The sequence below is a fragment of the Orycteropus afer genome, unplaced genomic scaffold (genome assembly GCF_000298275.1).
Source record: "Orycteropus afer afer isolate SDZICR_OR568_19922 unplaced genomic scaffold, OryAfe1.0 scaffold00264, whole genome shotgun sequence".
Taxonomy (NCBI): Eukaryota; Metazoa; Chordata; class Mammalia; order Tubulidentata; family Orycteropodidae; genus Orycteropus; species Orycteropus afer.
In genome coordinates, this window is record NW_006921851.1 from 1,120,106 (window position 1) to 1,136,582 (window position 16,477).

The 16,477-nt window shown below is 39.0% G+C and overlaps 1 protein-coding gene across 1 annotated transcript in view; it reads right to left on the reverse strand.

Annotated features, from left to right (window-relative positions):
- Window positions 1-9,002: 9,002 nt before the first annotated feature.
- Window positions 9,003-16,477, reverse strand: part of RHEB (Ras homolog, mTORC1 binding) — a 69,004-nt gene continuing 61,529 nt past the window's right edge. Inside the window, exons 6-7 of the mRNA XM_007950151.2 lie at window positions 15,213-15,294; window positions 9,003-9,095 (exon numbers count right to left, since the gene is read on the reverse strand). Of these exons, the coding sequence (XP_007948342.1) occupies window positions 9,003-9,095; window positions 15,213-15,294 (175 nt within the window). The remainder of the gene's footprint in view (window positions 9,096-15,212; window positions 15,295-16,477) is intronic.

Genomic DNA, 16,477 nt, shown 5'->3' on the forward strand with positions numbered 1-16,477 from the left:
CACTCCTCGGAAGGAAGGTTGGGCAATCCTACTTCCGTAGTGACACTGCCTCGAAAACCCAAGGAGGGGTCGCTATGAGTCAGGGCTGACTCGATGGCAAATAACAACAACAACATTCTCTGTCAACTGGGTTTTCTTTTCTTTGTTGAAGAGGATCTGCGTTGCTTGTCTGCCTATTCCTCCATCTTACCGGAAGTCCCGTCTGTGCCTTTCTTGTGCAGAAAGAACTGGGTAAAAGGTCTTTATAACTGAAGTTGCATTGTTTTCAGAATCCTGTACTACTTCTTGTGAAACCATATATCTTAAGAGATAAAGACTGTTTCCTAGACTGTAATGCAATGCTAGAGCTGGAGGAACCTCAGAAGCCAGTCTCTCATCCATCACTGAACTTCACTGATGAGAAGTGAGGTCACACAACTCAAAGGCATGAACAAGTGTGACTCCTCACCTGGTGCATACTCCACTCTGCAGCAGTAAAGGCTCACTATTCAGGTGGGACTGAGCTCCTAGGATCCAGGCAGTAACTTAGGACAATAAACCCTCAGTCTATTGGACATGCTAGCAACAGTAGATCTGCTCTGCTTTTATCACCATGACAGATCATCTTTCTTGGCATATTGGCTAGGTTGTAGTGAAATATTTTTATTTCAGATTTGGTAAACATGCTTGTAGAAAATTCTTTCAATTGCCTATTTAGACACGTAGCCCAGATATATGAGACAATATTTTAACACTGCTGCTGCTGGAGATGCACCTGTGGTACCTTAGGAAGGTTTATAGAGTAGAGGAGACCCTAACATAGGCAAAGACCCAAAAGCATTGTCTGAGGTCAACCTAGATTATTCTGAGGACTATGACTTTATATTTGTATAAGGCTTTGTAAACATAAAGCCTTATGTTCTGGCCATCATAACAATCACTGGCAAAGAGAAATTTTATAAAGTAAATGAGAGCAGAAAGAGAAAGGGATTTACCAAAAACACACATATTTTTTTGGCACATCCATTCTATGAACTGTTATTGTCCTGAATCTTAGTCCAATGCTTTATTTAACTGGAGTTCCCAAAATAGTTGTGTGTACCATGGGTGTCAGGCTCAGGCTCCCTTGTGCTCAAATGTCATGTAGTGGAAAGAACAATGAACTTAAGAGGTGGGAAACCTAAATGCTACTTGCTACTTGACCTCTCTGGGCTTCAGTTTTCTCCTTTGAAAACAGATGTTAAACTTCAGATTCTTTCTAGTTAGGGAAAGATAATCAGGATGGGTTACACCATTTTTTTTTTTTTTTTTTCCCCTTAAACAATGTAAAACTTTTGCTTCTTGGAACAGAGGCAATAAAATGGTTCTGAATTTTTCTAAAGATGTTTCAGGTGGCCTGGGTTTCCAGGCTGGTATAAGCCTACTATTTGAGTTCAATGGGCTGTTGCTTGTCTTTCCGTCTTTCCTGTGGCAGTTCCCTTTTAGTATGCACAACAGTCCTGGTCAGCAAGAGTAACCACAGCATCTAGAGATTTTCTGCAAGCATGCCAGCTCCTCACAAAACTGTCTTGGGTTATGCTGGAGGTTCTGGGCATTGGAAGCGAAGCAGTTGAGCACTTCTCAGACTTCGGGCTGCAGCCCCCTTCCACTCTAATTTCTTCTACAAGCATTTTAGAACCAATATTATGGGTTGTCTGAATGACTTTCTGATAACTGAATACAGCTGAGATTTCAGAGTACAACTATGTTTATATTAACAATTACAGAGGTGGTGCTTCTTGTTTGTTATAAACCAGTAAGAAGAGATGGACCCAACAGGTAAAGGTCAAATGCCATCCAATGCACAGTATACATGGTGGGGGATTTCATCACACAGCAATAGACACAAGGGAAATTCAGAACTTGTTTAGAAGCAGTCCCACAGCAGGTTCATTTATGCATTCATTCAACAGGTAAGTGTTTATTATGTATCAGGCCAACCAGAATATAGGAGGCATCTCCAAAGATCCCCTTTCAAAAATCCAATGAGAATACTGTCAAAAATGTCAAAATCAACTTTCCCAACTGTTCTGGTTACCTAGTGCTGCTGACAAGAATACACCACAAATGGGATAGCTTGAACAGGAGTTTACTCTCTTAACAGTTTGGAGGGTTTAAGTCCAAGTTCAAAGTGCCAGGCTCTAGGGGCTGGGTGAAAGCCCTTCGACCTTGGGTTTTCAGCTGTGCCTCTTGCTCCTGGCCCACTGAAGCTAGAGGCATCTCTTCACTCAGACAGCTACTGGCTGCTGAGGCTAACAAGCCCAAGGTCAACAAATACAATGGCACAGTCCCGATGTGACCAAACCACATGGCAGGCCATTAATTCAAGTCCATTGTAAGTCCCAATGCTGAACAACGACACAGCTACATGCACGGTCCAAGCATGCCATAAGTTACAGACTATCCCCAAGGCTTCTTACATATAGGGAAGCAGACCACATCCTAAAGGCAGCTACTCAGCTGCTTGTGGTAGATCCCTCATAGAGTTGATTGCCAGTCTCATCATGGGGAATAACTATCACCAGCTGCCCAGCCACTCAACCAGACCCAGCCAAGTTGACATACAAATTTAACTACCACATCAACTCTGGAAATTAAAGGCTTATCCTTATCTGAGAAGTGTTTATGAGAAATGGCTGAATCTTAGTAAGAACAGCAAGCTTGTGGTGTTTTAACCTTCCCTAAGCAGCTCTGATGGTAGTGTCTAAGGCATTTGACGGCTAACCAGATGTTGGCAGTTCAAACCCACCAGCAGCTCTCAGAGAAGATGAGGCAATCTACTTCTGTAAAGATTTACTGCCTCGGAAACCCAATGGGGGTTACTAAGAGTCGGAACTGGCTTGATGGCACCGAGTTATTCCTGCTTCAGTGGTACCTTGAAAACTGACAGACTAGCAGTCCCTGGAGCAGGCGAACAGGGTTGGTGCTCTTATAAATTCCTACTCTTTCAAATTCCCACTCCTAGAGAACTGTCATTATTTTACCCAACTCAGAGCTCACTCATTGTGAAGTCTTTCTTCCTAGGGGCATTTGTCAAAAACAATTACTAACATTGCACCTGCCAGAGGTAGAAGACAGTAGAGCAAACAAGTTAATCAAAAATTAAAAGGAAAAGCTAAGGAAATTCAAAAAAGCTCTGCATATTCCTGGGAGGCAGAAGATGTCTAAGGATGTGTGCATGCTCATGAAAAACTTGGGAAGACCCTAAGTTCTCACCTCGTGCTGACCATGGTTGTCTGCAGAGTTGAGAACTGGCTGGCTGAGTACTGAAGGCATGCCTCAACATGGACAATATACTACCCCCAAGGTAAAGACTGGGTTCTAAGCATTTAAGGAAATTACTGTCCAATCATTAACTGAGCACACTACACTAAGTGAGGACAGACATCAGTGGCCACACACATGACAATGAAGACAAACATCTCTGCAAAGTCACTAACAAACAAAAGCAACAAAAAGGAAAAAGACCAAAAACCCTGGAGAGGGGGTAGAATCTACTTTTGAGAGTTTTCACATCATTTAAAATGTCTGGTTTTCAACAAAAAAATTACATGGCATACAAAGAAGAATGGCTCACACACATGAGAATAAACAGTAAACAGAAACTGTCTCTGAGAAAGCTCAGACATTACAGACAAAAGATCACATATCAGCATTTTAAGTATGTTAAAATAACTAAAATATAAGAACACTGTCTCACCAAACAGAGAGTATCAATGATAGAAACTGTAAGAACGAAATAGAAAACCAAGACACCACAATGATAATCCCAAAGGGGAGGAAAGGGGCAGAAGGAACATTTGAAGAAATGATAGCCAAAAACATCCTATGTTGTTGTTGTTATGTGCCATCAAGTCGGACCCGACTCATAGCGACCCCTCCTTGGGTTTCCGAAGCAGTATCACTATGGAGGTAGACTGCCCCATCTTCCTTCCAAGGAGTGGCTGGTGGATTTGAACTGCCAGTCTTCTGGTTAGCAGTCATGTGCCTTAGCCACTATGCTACCATACATCCTATATTTGATGAAAAGCATTAATCTACACCTAGTGACATAATAAAATCACTGAAAGAGAATCTTGAATAAAAGTATCTCATCACATGCAAAGGATTCCCATTAACAGATCTTCCAAAAACTGGAATGACCTGTTCAAAATTCTGAAACAAAGATAATGTCAAACAAGAATTTTCTATCCAGCAAAACTATCCTTTAAAACTGAAGGAGTAATCAAAACATTCCCAGATAAACAAAAACTGAGCAAATCCATTACAAGCAGATCTGTATTACAAGAAATACCGAAGGGAGTCCTTCAAGTTGAAACAAAACACACTAGACAGTAATTTAAATCCACATGAAGAAATAACAAGCACTGATAATGATAACTATGCAGGTAAACATGAAAGACAGCTTAAATGCATTTTTTATTAACTTTTTATTTTGAAAGACAATGGCAAAAAACAGTAATCTGTATTGATGGGCATACTATGTATAAAGATGTAATCTGTTATGACAATAATAGCACAGAGGAGGGAGCAGGGAGTGGAGCTATTTAAGAACAAGGTTTTAGTAAACTATAAATCTGGTATTAATCTGAATTAGGATTGTTACAAATTAAGGGCAAATTAACTTCATCTACCATCACAATCAAGCTCTACTCAACTGTTCTAGAACAAATAAGCTTTCTCCTTCCTTGATACCTCTGCTGTTAATATAATATATTCTTAATATAAGAAAATAAGGACCTCCATGGCATATAACAACAGTGGCATAGTGGTTACGGCATTTTAGTGTTAACCAGAAGGTCAGCATTTTAAATCCACCAGGCACTCTGCAAGAGAGAGATGAGGCAGTCTGCTTCTATAAAGATTTATAGCACTTCTATTCTATCCTATAGGAGCTCTGGTACCATAGTGCCTAAGGCACTTGACTGCTAACCAGAGGGCTGGCGGTTCAAACCCAACAACCACTCCTTGGAAGGAAGGTTGGGCAATCTACTTCTGTAGTGATACTGCCTCGGAAACCCAAGGAATGGTCCCTATGAGTCAGGTCCAACTTGACAGCAGATACCACCACCACCACTCTGTCCTATAGGGTCACTGTAAGTTGGAATGGCGTCGATGGTAGGTTTGGTACTAAAAAAGTAATGTACTACAAGAAATGACAAGAAAATTACAATGGTATACTAGAAAATATCTACAACAGGCCCATTACTAGGTAGAGCTAAGGAATCAAAGGCATCTGAGACAGTCTCAGCTCTTGTCAAATTTAATCTAGTAATACACATAGTTAACAAAAACCAAACCAAACTCATTGCCTAGAGTGGATTCGACTCATAGCAACCCCTCCTTCGGCTTCCGAGGTGGTATCTCTATAGAATCTTCCTTCTAAGGAGTGGCTGGTGTGTTTGAACTGCCAGTCTTCTGGTTAGCAGTCAAATACCTTAGGCACTATGCCAACATAATGTGCTGTACTATAAAATGTGCTCTACTATATGATAGAACAGGAGCTCTGGTAGCATAGTGCCTAAGGCACTTTACTGCTAACCAGAAGGCTGGCGGTTCAAACCCACCAGCCATTCCTCGGAAGGAAGATGGAGCAATCTACTTCCGTAGTGATACTGCCTTGGAAACCCAAGGAGGGGTCACTATGAGTCGGGTCTGACTCGATGGTACATAACAACAACAACCTGTGATAAAACATGAGAGCTCTGACAAGATAGGACACTTCAAGTACTCTTAGAAAGCCCCATGTCAGAAGACATTTAAGCCGAGATCTGGAGGATGAGAAGTCATGGGAAGGGAAAGTCTAGGCAGAGGGAAGAGTAACAGCAGAGCTACCAAGGAAGGAGAAAGCTTATTGGTTCTAAAATAGTGAGTAGAACTTGATCATGATGGTAGATGAAGGTAAACACAGCAAGATCATGCTGCACTTTTAGGGACAGAAGTCTGGATTTTGGTAAAATTGCTATTGCAGGATTTTAAGCAAGGGAGTGACATGATATAATTTATGTTTGGTTGCACTGTAAATGGTTAAGAGGGCATACTATTGTAGCAGTTCAGCAATGGAGATGGAAGAAAGTGGACAACATACAGATGTATTTGTGAAAGCAAGGCCCTTAGAGTTTGCTGATGGATTGGATGAGGGATATGAAGGGGAGACCTAAGGATAGCTCTCAATTTCTAGAATCTAGCAGGTAACGGTATCATTTCATAAAATAGTAAGTCTAGCAGAGAGCCATGTTTTTAAAGAAAATCAAGAATTCAGCTTTGGACGTTAATACATCTGAGATGCCTCTGAGACATCCAAGTAGGGATGCCTGTCAAGTACAAGCCTGGGGCCCAGGGGTCAGAGTAAGAGAGAGGGATTGTGGACTCTTCAGGAAACTTGGTAGTTAAAGCAATGTGACTAGGAAGATCAAAGATGAGGGCACAGACAAGAAAAAGCGTTCAATGAGAGGTTTCGTAGATAAGGAACCAGAGAAGGAGCTTAACACACTAACAGTAAGCAGGGTGGAAAACCAGGAGAATGTGGTGTTTTGGGTACAGAGGAGATATTCTGAGTGATGATGAAGTACAGGAGCAGTTTCAATGAAAAGAGAGTGAAAGATGAATGGATTAAGAGTAGATAGGCAATTCAGTTTCAGCAAAATATCCCCATTAATCTGTAATTGATTTTATAATTTGTATTTTGAAACCTAATTTTGAGCTGTGAAAGTTATTAATTTATATTTGCTCTTATTGTACTTCAATGAATCTGACTATATTTACAGACCAACAAAAAAAACATCACCTCTTAAGCTTTGCTATTGATTCCAAGACTCATTTACATTTCAGAAATGTTAAAACGTAACCTCAGACAATCTAATACCTCCAAGACTGTTTCCTCAAGTGTAAAAATCGTGTACCTATTTCACAGGGCTTGAAGCAAACCAAAACACTTAGCATGGAATAGATACCATTCACTAACCACCTACTATAATCATCAGGAGGTTAATGGATTCAGTCACTGAAAACCATGAGCCTTAGTAAGATGTTTAGAATGTAACAGATGCCTGCCCCATCAAATAAATTAATCAAATGGCTTGTGGATAGCGTCACAGCATTGGGAAGGCAGGAGTGGCTTCTGTGTTGTCACCATGGTTATCTGTAGAATTAACATTCTACAAGTGCAGATTTGATATTTGCATGAATGGATGAACTACAACATGAAAAGCAATGATACAATCGTAAGATATTCTCCAATCAGAAGTCTATGTGATCCAGACCCTAAGGGGCCACTCTGATGATGAGGGTTGTATTTACATTTCTGTGTAAATATGCTTCTGAGAGTTCCTATTTACATAGAAATAACTTTTCAGACTAAAAATGTTGACTTGGATGAACTGGACTCAGACTTAATGTGGTTTGACACATTTGTAGGCCAAAGAATGTTACTGTTGTCAGGTGCCATCAAGTTGGTTCCGACCCTGTGTACAACAGAACAAAAACACTGCCTGGCCCTGTACCATCCTCAATCATTGCTATGCTTGAACCCATTGCTGTAGCCACTGTGTCAATCCATCTCACTGAAGGTATTCCTTTATCGCTGACCCTCTATTTTGCCAAGCATGATGTCCTTTGCCAGGGGCTGGCCCTTCTGAAAATGTCCAAAGCATGTAAGATGAATCCTCCACTCTATGGAACATTCTAGCTGTACTAATAAATCTTATTAATGAGTAACAATACTGTGTTGTCAAATTAAACATAATTTTTCATTAAAAATCAGTTAAAGCAAAATTATATTTTACTAATAAAATCAATGATAACAATTGCTTAAATGTTAGAAATGGCCTGTGACATTTTAACTGGAAAGGATAGGAAGGGATACCATTTAAAAAACGCTGTTCAATTCAAAACTCGAACTGTACACAAGATGGTGAACAACATACAAATCTTTTCTCCTTCAATGCTGCAGCATATAGTCTGTGTCTTATGAAGCCAACACAGAACCCTTACTGTTAATATTCTTCATCCTTTAAACAACTGGAGGTTATGGGATAGTAATAAGCAAGTCTCAAAAAGTGCCTCTTAACACTTCCTTTTCTTCAAATAGCAAGATGGACAAGCAAATGGATAACAAGAATACTAGGCTAAATAAATGACCACAGTCCTACCTACTGCTAAATATTCTAATCAAAGTTTAGAGATTTTTAGGGTAAAAAGGAAAGAATACAGTAATCACTGGGGATTGCTGTAAGTCAGAATTCACTTGATGGCAGTGGGTTTTTCTGTTTTAATTCCCCTTCACACACTTCTCAAGGCCACCCTGCTTCAATCCATTTGAATCCATCCCAATTCTAACACTTTTTTCAAATTCACCATTTGCCACCAAGTCCAGCTCCTTGTTTGTTGAGGCTTGTTCAGCAGCCAAGCACGTTTTTGGTCAGCAGGGGCCTAAGAGGGGTTGGCAAGCTACCTTCTGCGGACACACTCTTCCCCACCAGTTCCTGGAATCCCATTCTGAGCCTTCCTAAAGGCCAAGAAAACTCTCAGGAGAACCAGGCTTTTCATCTCTACAAGCCATATTAAGTAACACAAATGATCAAGGTTTGCAGCTATTTTATTTACAAGTATACATTTAACACAATGAAATAAACACTGATGTATCAAGCTTAGTTTAGAGTAGTGTAACAATAGTTATTTTGATGATTACATTATTTTAAACAACAAACTACACTGAAAAATTAATGCCGGTAAAATTCTTGGTCATAATATTATTAAGAAATACAATATATAAATTGAAAATATGATTGCTTAAAATTTGAAAATGGAAGTGAACTCATTTGGACAGAGTTTAACATAATCTGAGGGGGGAGGGACTCTGACCCAAATGATGTCTTTCAGGTTAACAGAAGAAAAAAAGAAGCATAGTTTATCTTAAAGGAAAATGGGCAGTTTGCTTCTTCAGGTAAAATATATTCCCAGTGTCCTCAGGTTTTGCAGTAGAATTACATCACCGAGCATGAAGACTTTCCTTGTGAAGCTGCTCCATCAATTTTTTCTGCCTCCAAAATTATCCTTCTAAAAACATCAACAGCAGTCTAAAAAGAGAAAACCAATCACAATGTTTATCAGTTTTAAAGTGTTGCTGTTAGATGTTGTCAAGTTGATTTTGACTCATGGTGACCCTATGTATGTAGAGAACTGTTCCATAGGGTTTTCAAGGCCATGACCTTTCGGAAACAGGTCACCAGACCTTTACTCTGAAGAACCTCTGTGTGGGTTTGAACCGCCAATCTTTAGGTCAGTAGTTGAGTGCTTATCTGTTTGTGCTATCCAGGGACTCCAAAGCAGACCCTGATAAATAGTTCTCCTGCTGGCAGAAGTGAAGAAGGCATGCTGCTCTCCTAGTCCTCCTGCAACTGCAGATATTCAATCTGAGGATGTCACCTGAGCTCAGCAGGCTTCAGGTAAGCCACAGGTACCTCAGACTACACTTCCTCCCTCCCCCAGCTTAACATCACCATTTGACTTGAGACCATTAGAATCAACCTCATAGTGTGCTTCTGATCCCAGTTTCAAGAAATCACCACAAGAAGCCCAAGATAGCTCAGCCCCAGACTCCATCATCTCCTATCCCACTCCTCCCCACTATTTGCTTCCACTGTGCTTTCTGGAAATTCAAGGTTGAGTATCAGCAAAATCTTTCTTCACTTTTTCGCTCTAATTTTCCCTGAAGACACTTTCCCTGCAGTCTTTGCAAAAGAGAACCACTTTCTCTCTTCTATTCCTATTATCATAAGACCCAAGGTATGGTCGAGGCTCTCCCTCAGAGCCTTTCCAATCCCTTTCCCTAAAACTCCCAGCTTCGAATCTTCAAGACTACACAGATCATTCCTAGCCTCCCTCGATACAGGTTGTGCAAACTCAGATCACTTTCTTTCATTCTTCATGGGGCAGCATCAAGTCTCTACCATCATGTCAGGGATACTTCTTGGTAATTGTAACTCACAAACCATGCTTTCTATATTCTGGCCTCTCAGATGCTTGACTTCCTCTTCTCTGATGTTCTCAGTCTCTCACTCTCTTGGCTACGCCCTACCAGTCCTTTGTAACAAGGAGTTATTGACTTTTGGGGCAGAAAATTCTCTTACACTGAAGTGTGTTTTAGTATTCTCATTCCCTGTCCTTTAAATGCCAACAGCACCTGAAGTCGTTGTGAGGATTTAAAAAAAATTTTTTTTTTCCTCCTAAAAGCCCCCATGGGACAGGGAAGGAGTATTTGGATCTCATCATCACTAATGACCACATCTCCTCCATCATCTCAATTTCAAGTATTCTACTGTACTCATCTTCCTAACTCACTTTTTCCTCGTATCCTGAACTCAACAATTCTCAACCCCACAGGAACCTACAATTCATTGATCCGCCTACATATTCCATTCATAAACTGCTTCCTGTTCTCCATGGCCAGCTTAGATTCCATGGTCCACCATTACAGTCACTGTACTTCAACTCTCTTCTCAACAGTGTCTGGAACTTGGTACCTGCAACCATACACAAATGCAGGCAAGGAAAGCTTAATACTACCCATAGCTCTCTCTTTAAATCCCTGTCCAGGTATCTGAAGTGAGCCCCTAGTTCTGCTCACAATCAAACTGGTGAATTTCCTTAGTATAGTAACTCTTCCAGATGAGTATCTCACACTTTGTTTCTCCTCAAATTTCTAATTCCGCCCCCATGGCTCCCTAATTCTCATACTTAGCTGACAACCCTGTTTTCCAATTTCACTGGGGAAACAGAAGCAGCATTCATTAGATGTCTCTACTGGCTTCAGCAATTCTTCCCTCTTTCTTCTGCATTATTAATTTCCTCCCTCTTTTTCACAATTATACAAACAAATTATTCTAGTCTCAAAAAATGCACATGAAAATATTTGGAAATATATACATAAACTCTTACCAAGAAAAATAAAGCATTCCTGGTATTTGACTCTTCTATGTGAATCTTAAAACTAGCCTTGATTGTCTATGTGATTTCACTCTGTCAAAGTACATTCTCTTTCATCAAACAGCTGAAAGAAAGGTGAAGGTTTATCACCAGTAAATAAAGAATTAAAAAGACACCCCACAGTTCACTGACAGTCAAAAAAGCAGTATTCTCATCAACATGGTGACAATTCTTACTACTATGTACTTTGTTATCAATAAAGTTGACTGAACTCTGCTTAGGATGGTTTATTTTAAAACACTGCATTTTTGATTAAGTATTACAAATTATAAACAGGCTGTATTCTACTGACAACTTTTATCAATAAAAGATTTGAGAATTCCAAACAAATTGATAAAATCACAAGACTATAAATATCTTTGTATCCCCCTATTAAACAGGCAAATGAGTAGTAATCATTTTAATAAGTAAGGTGACAGGCTTTTTAAAATTAAGGAATTAGAATCACTTATGTCTCCTAAGTAAGAGTCACTTAGGCAAGGGATTAGAATCCCTTGATTCTTTCTCCATATGACAAGGCGAAAATTCATTATGATTAGGATCAGCAAATTATCTACAGTACTTTCAACAAGAGGAGAAGTAAAACAACAGACAGCAACAAATAGAAACCACCAGTCAGGCCCTTCAAATTTTTGACCAGAACATTCCAACCATATTACCCAATGACACCACTGTATTTACCTAATTTGGGTACAAGACTCTTTTTGCCTTAAAAGACCATTATAATAAAGTACGCATTGATATGGTAATAATGTCAGAGCAAATAGTATTTGTTTAGCTTAAGATGTTTGAGGCTACCATATAAGACCCTTGGCTTCTTTGTTAATCTATGAATCTTAGAATTTAAGCTGGCCAAAAAGGAAAAGTGAGAACAAGAAGAAATGGTTTAGCTAATAAATCTGCTAAATCTATAAAAACCGCAAAAAATTACAGTGGTAATTTTTCTCATGCTAACTTCTAAAGCATTCAGCATGATCCATCTTTTATCTGGTTATTAAAAAGCAATATACTACCTTCTAGGAGCTCTGGTAGCAAAGTACCTAAGGCATATGACTGCTAACCAGAAGGCTGGCATTTCAAGCCCACCAGCCACTCCCTGGAAGGAAGATTGGGCAATCTACTCTGCAGTGATCCTGCCTTGGAAACCAAAGGAGGGGTCGCCATGACTCGGATCTGACTGGATGGCAGTGAGTTTTTTTTTTTTTATACTACCTTCTAACAAAACCAAAATATAAAAATATCAACCTATCTAGATTTAAACTGAAAACCTTAAATTATAGTAGAGTACAACATAATCTGGATACAAGACTTGCGTTCGGAGACCAAATGGTTTAATAACGTATTTTATAAACAAACTACTATAGGCTACACTCAAAAACATTAAACTTACCCAAGACAATGTGCTTTATTAAAAACCACTCTTAATTACATTGAGTAGGGCCCATAAGGCATCTATGCCACCTTCAAGGCTGCTGGAGTGAATAATAAAATCTGCCAGGCAAAAAGCACAGAACGGTAACCCACTCATACACTTTTTCTCTCTCACACATATATATGTGTACCAGATGAAACCTACATGAATAGTGATGATGTCAACTTCATTATAATGTTAAATAGAGTACTTTAATTGCTTTAGGACTCTTAGATTCTCACCAAGAGAAACAAATAGAGTGAAGCTGGCAATCAGAATCCAAAGACAGCTTGTAGACACACCACTCAATTGCACTCCTCCATCCCAAACATGTCTTATGAAAATTTTGGGAAGAATTACACAATAACCACATACACCTACTATCTGGACTCAACTATTAACATCTTTGCCATATTTGTTTGACCTATCTATCTATTCATCATCTATTTACCTGTATCAATCTATCAACTGATCAATCTATGTATGAAGTTGCATCCATTCCATATCAATAAAGTGCAGACGTTATGAGACTTGGCTCTGAAATACTTTGGTCTATACTCCTAAGGATAAAGATACTCTCTTTATAATCTCAATACCACCATTGTACCTGAGAGAAGTTAAAACATGTTCCCTAACATGTCCAGAATATATTACACAATTGTTCAAAAATATCTTTTACATTAGTATTTTTAAAATTGGATTTCAATTAAGGTTTTCACACAGCACCTGCTATGTCTCAAAGACTCTTTAATCTAACAGAGTTTCCACCTTCCACATAGCTCCAACTGCCCACATGACAAACATTTCAGTCTCTATTACACTTCAGTTGTACACAAGGTCCTCTTTTCCCATTAATAAAAAAGCATAGTATAGAAGAAAAAGAATTAGATTTTGGCTAGATTTAAAGCTGAGTTATAAAGTCCTAGTTCTTACTACCATATGAAAAGTGTAGAGTGATTTTAAAAAAGTCAGTTAGCCTCTTTGGGTCATATCTTACCTTCTTCACCTTAAAATGAGATGGTTTAACTAGATGAGAACAGAGTAGGGACCCAGTATATAGAACTTCAGTAACTAAATCATCTTGGACTTAAGCTTTCCATATGTAGGTCTTTCTTATTTGCCACCAACATAATAGGTATTCTTTCAATTCTACTATATGTATCTCTTACCTAGGAACTCTTGATATCTGAAATCTAAGTATCTATGCTCAGGAACTGAAAGATTTAGTTAAATCCCTCAGCTATGTGCAACTTGGGAACCAATTACACAGATTTAATATCGCTCTGGTGGCGCTGTGGTTAAAGCATTGGGCTGCTAACTGAAAGGTTGACGGTTCAAACTCACCACTTGCTCCATGGAAGAAAGATGATGCAGTCTGCTTCTGCGAATATTTACAGCCTTGGCAACTCTATAAAGAAGGCAGTTCTATGCTGTCTTATGGGGTCGCTATGAGTTCAGTGGGTTTGGGTTTATCTAAACAGAGGAACCCAACAGACCTGAGCATTAAGGGATACTGAGAACCTATTAAGATAACAAAAACGTTACTGAATATCATGAAGAATTTAAAGGTAAACAATATGTCTTGGATGTCAGAATGAATTAAGGGCCATAAGAGAGAAGTAACTATTGTTAATTTTAGCTGATGAATCAAGGCATCAATGAGAAGATGAAATTTTAGCTGAGCCTGAGGGCTACTGTTTTCAATAAAGGTGGAAAAATGGGTGAGCAGGGAAAGAACATAACCAGCCCAACTGTTTATTAACTATATGTACTGAAAATAAGTCATTTACCTTAAACTGAACTGCACTTTCTTCATAGTAATGGAAATCAACTCATCTTACTTGAGGATCAAACAAGATAAATAAAACTATAAGATACCATATGAATATAAGAAGTTAATTACAGAAAGGATAATTTAAGCTAGAGAAGAGCATAAGTAAAGGTGAGGCACTTTGAAAGTATCCATGTTTGCTGAAGTGGTTTGGTGTGACTGAAAAGTATAGGGATGGGATGAGAGAAGAAACAAGAAAAGTGTCAATCACATGCCGCCCCACCCATATCATGCTAAGATTTTTGGGAAACTATAGACAATGGGAAACTCATCAATAGTTTTTGAGTGGAGGATGAGATAATCTGATTTGCCGCTTTAGACAGCAGAGTTTATTGGTGAAAACAATGGAAGCAGGAGACAAGCTTGGCTGTCATAGGTCTTGATGAGAGAACACAAATCTAAATTAAAACAATGGAAGGAAAAGGATAATGAGCTAAGTGATACCTTCTGAAATCGAATTTACATGTTTCCTAGGATGTGCCTCTTAAGGAACATCTACAGGGCTTAAGTTGGTAATAAATACCTGTAGAATGGTTTTTAATATTGTCCATCTTAAAAATTTTATATAAAACTGACTCAGTTTTATCCTACAGAAAAGGAGGAGATGTGATTAAAAAATTATTGCCACATGATTTAAGTTAATTTTTTTTTTTGTTTTCTACGTCATAGTTATTGGTGTATCAGCCTTTACTATAAAATGACTACAATAAAGTATGTTTACAAAAGGTAGTATCTCCTTTCTATTAATTTCTGTGTGTTCTACACATATTCTAGGTCTCCTCCTAAGTAGAATCTTAAATACCAACAGTATCCTTTCTAATGAAACCCCCAAAATTGGTATTACAAATAGTGGAAGGCTAGAAGTGAACCATGAGTGATGGAGATGAAGATGAAATCCTGGTAAGAGGAATATATGACCACAGCTGATGGGAATGCAGTGCTGAATTCAGTTTAAAAAATACACACCTGATTCTCTTTAGCAGAAGACTCCAAAAAAGCTGCATTCCAAGATTCTGCTAAAGCTTTCCCTTCTTCATAACTGATCACCCTAAAGGAAAAAGGAAATTTTAATTGAGTAATTTGAAATAGCCAACACTTTAATCATTTTTTTCCTTTATGAAGCAAAATTATGTTTTCAATATTTTCACTAAGTATATAACAGAGAAAAGCATTTTATTAACTTTTATCGTGCTTTTACAAAGCAGATTCATTTTACATTCAACAGTTCATACACATTTTGTTTTGTGACCCTGATTACAATCCTTACAATATAACAGCTCTCTTCCTACCTCCTCCCTGTGGTTACCCCTTCCTTGTGTCCTTCTTACTTAGGTGTTCCTGCCTGCCTAATTTTCTCCCTGTGCAAATGCTGCCCTTCTGATCTCCTATGGTTGATTGTTCTAAGTAGTACTTCTCCCTGATGTAGTTGTTCAGCTAGTCTAAAACAAAACAAACTCTCTGCTGTTGAGTTGATCTGACTCATAGCAACCCCTCCTTGGGTTTCTGAGGCAGTATCTATACAGAAGTAGACTGTTGAGTCTTCCTTCCGAGGAGTGGCTGGTGACCAGGTTTGAACTGCTAGCCTTCTGGTTAGTAGTAAAATGCCTTAGGCCACTACACCACCAGAGTTCCCTGTTCAGCTAGTAGGCCTGCCTACTGTTTGGCTGAGAATTGAGCCACAGGAGTGAGTTCAATTCCAGCCTGGAAGGGTGATTTCAGGGCTGTAGTCTTGAGGGTTCCACCAGTCTCTTATCTGACCAGTAATTCTGGTCATTTGGTGTTTTTGAATTTTGTATCACAGTTTTCCTCCCACTCTATCCAGGATCTCAAATTTTGATCCCTTTCTGAGTGGTTGGTATTGGTAGCTGGGTACCATCTAGTTCTTCTGGTCTCAAGGTCATATAGGCTGTAGTTCCCATGGTTCTCTGGTCCCTTGGACAGTTTCTACGTGTTTCTGATTTTCTTCACTCTTCTTTGCTCTGAGCGAGGAGAGACCAATTGTTGCATCTCAGAAGACTGCTCACAAGCTTTAAGACTCCAGTGGCTACTCATCAAAGCAGGATGTAGAACAATGTTTTTGTGTACTATGTTGTACCCGTTAATATGACTGTTATTCAAATTTATGCCCAACCACCAAAGCCAAAGATGAGGAAACTGAAGAACTGTATCAGCTTCTACAGTCTGAAATTGACCAAACATGCAATCAGGATGTGTTAATTATCACTGGTGAC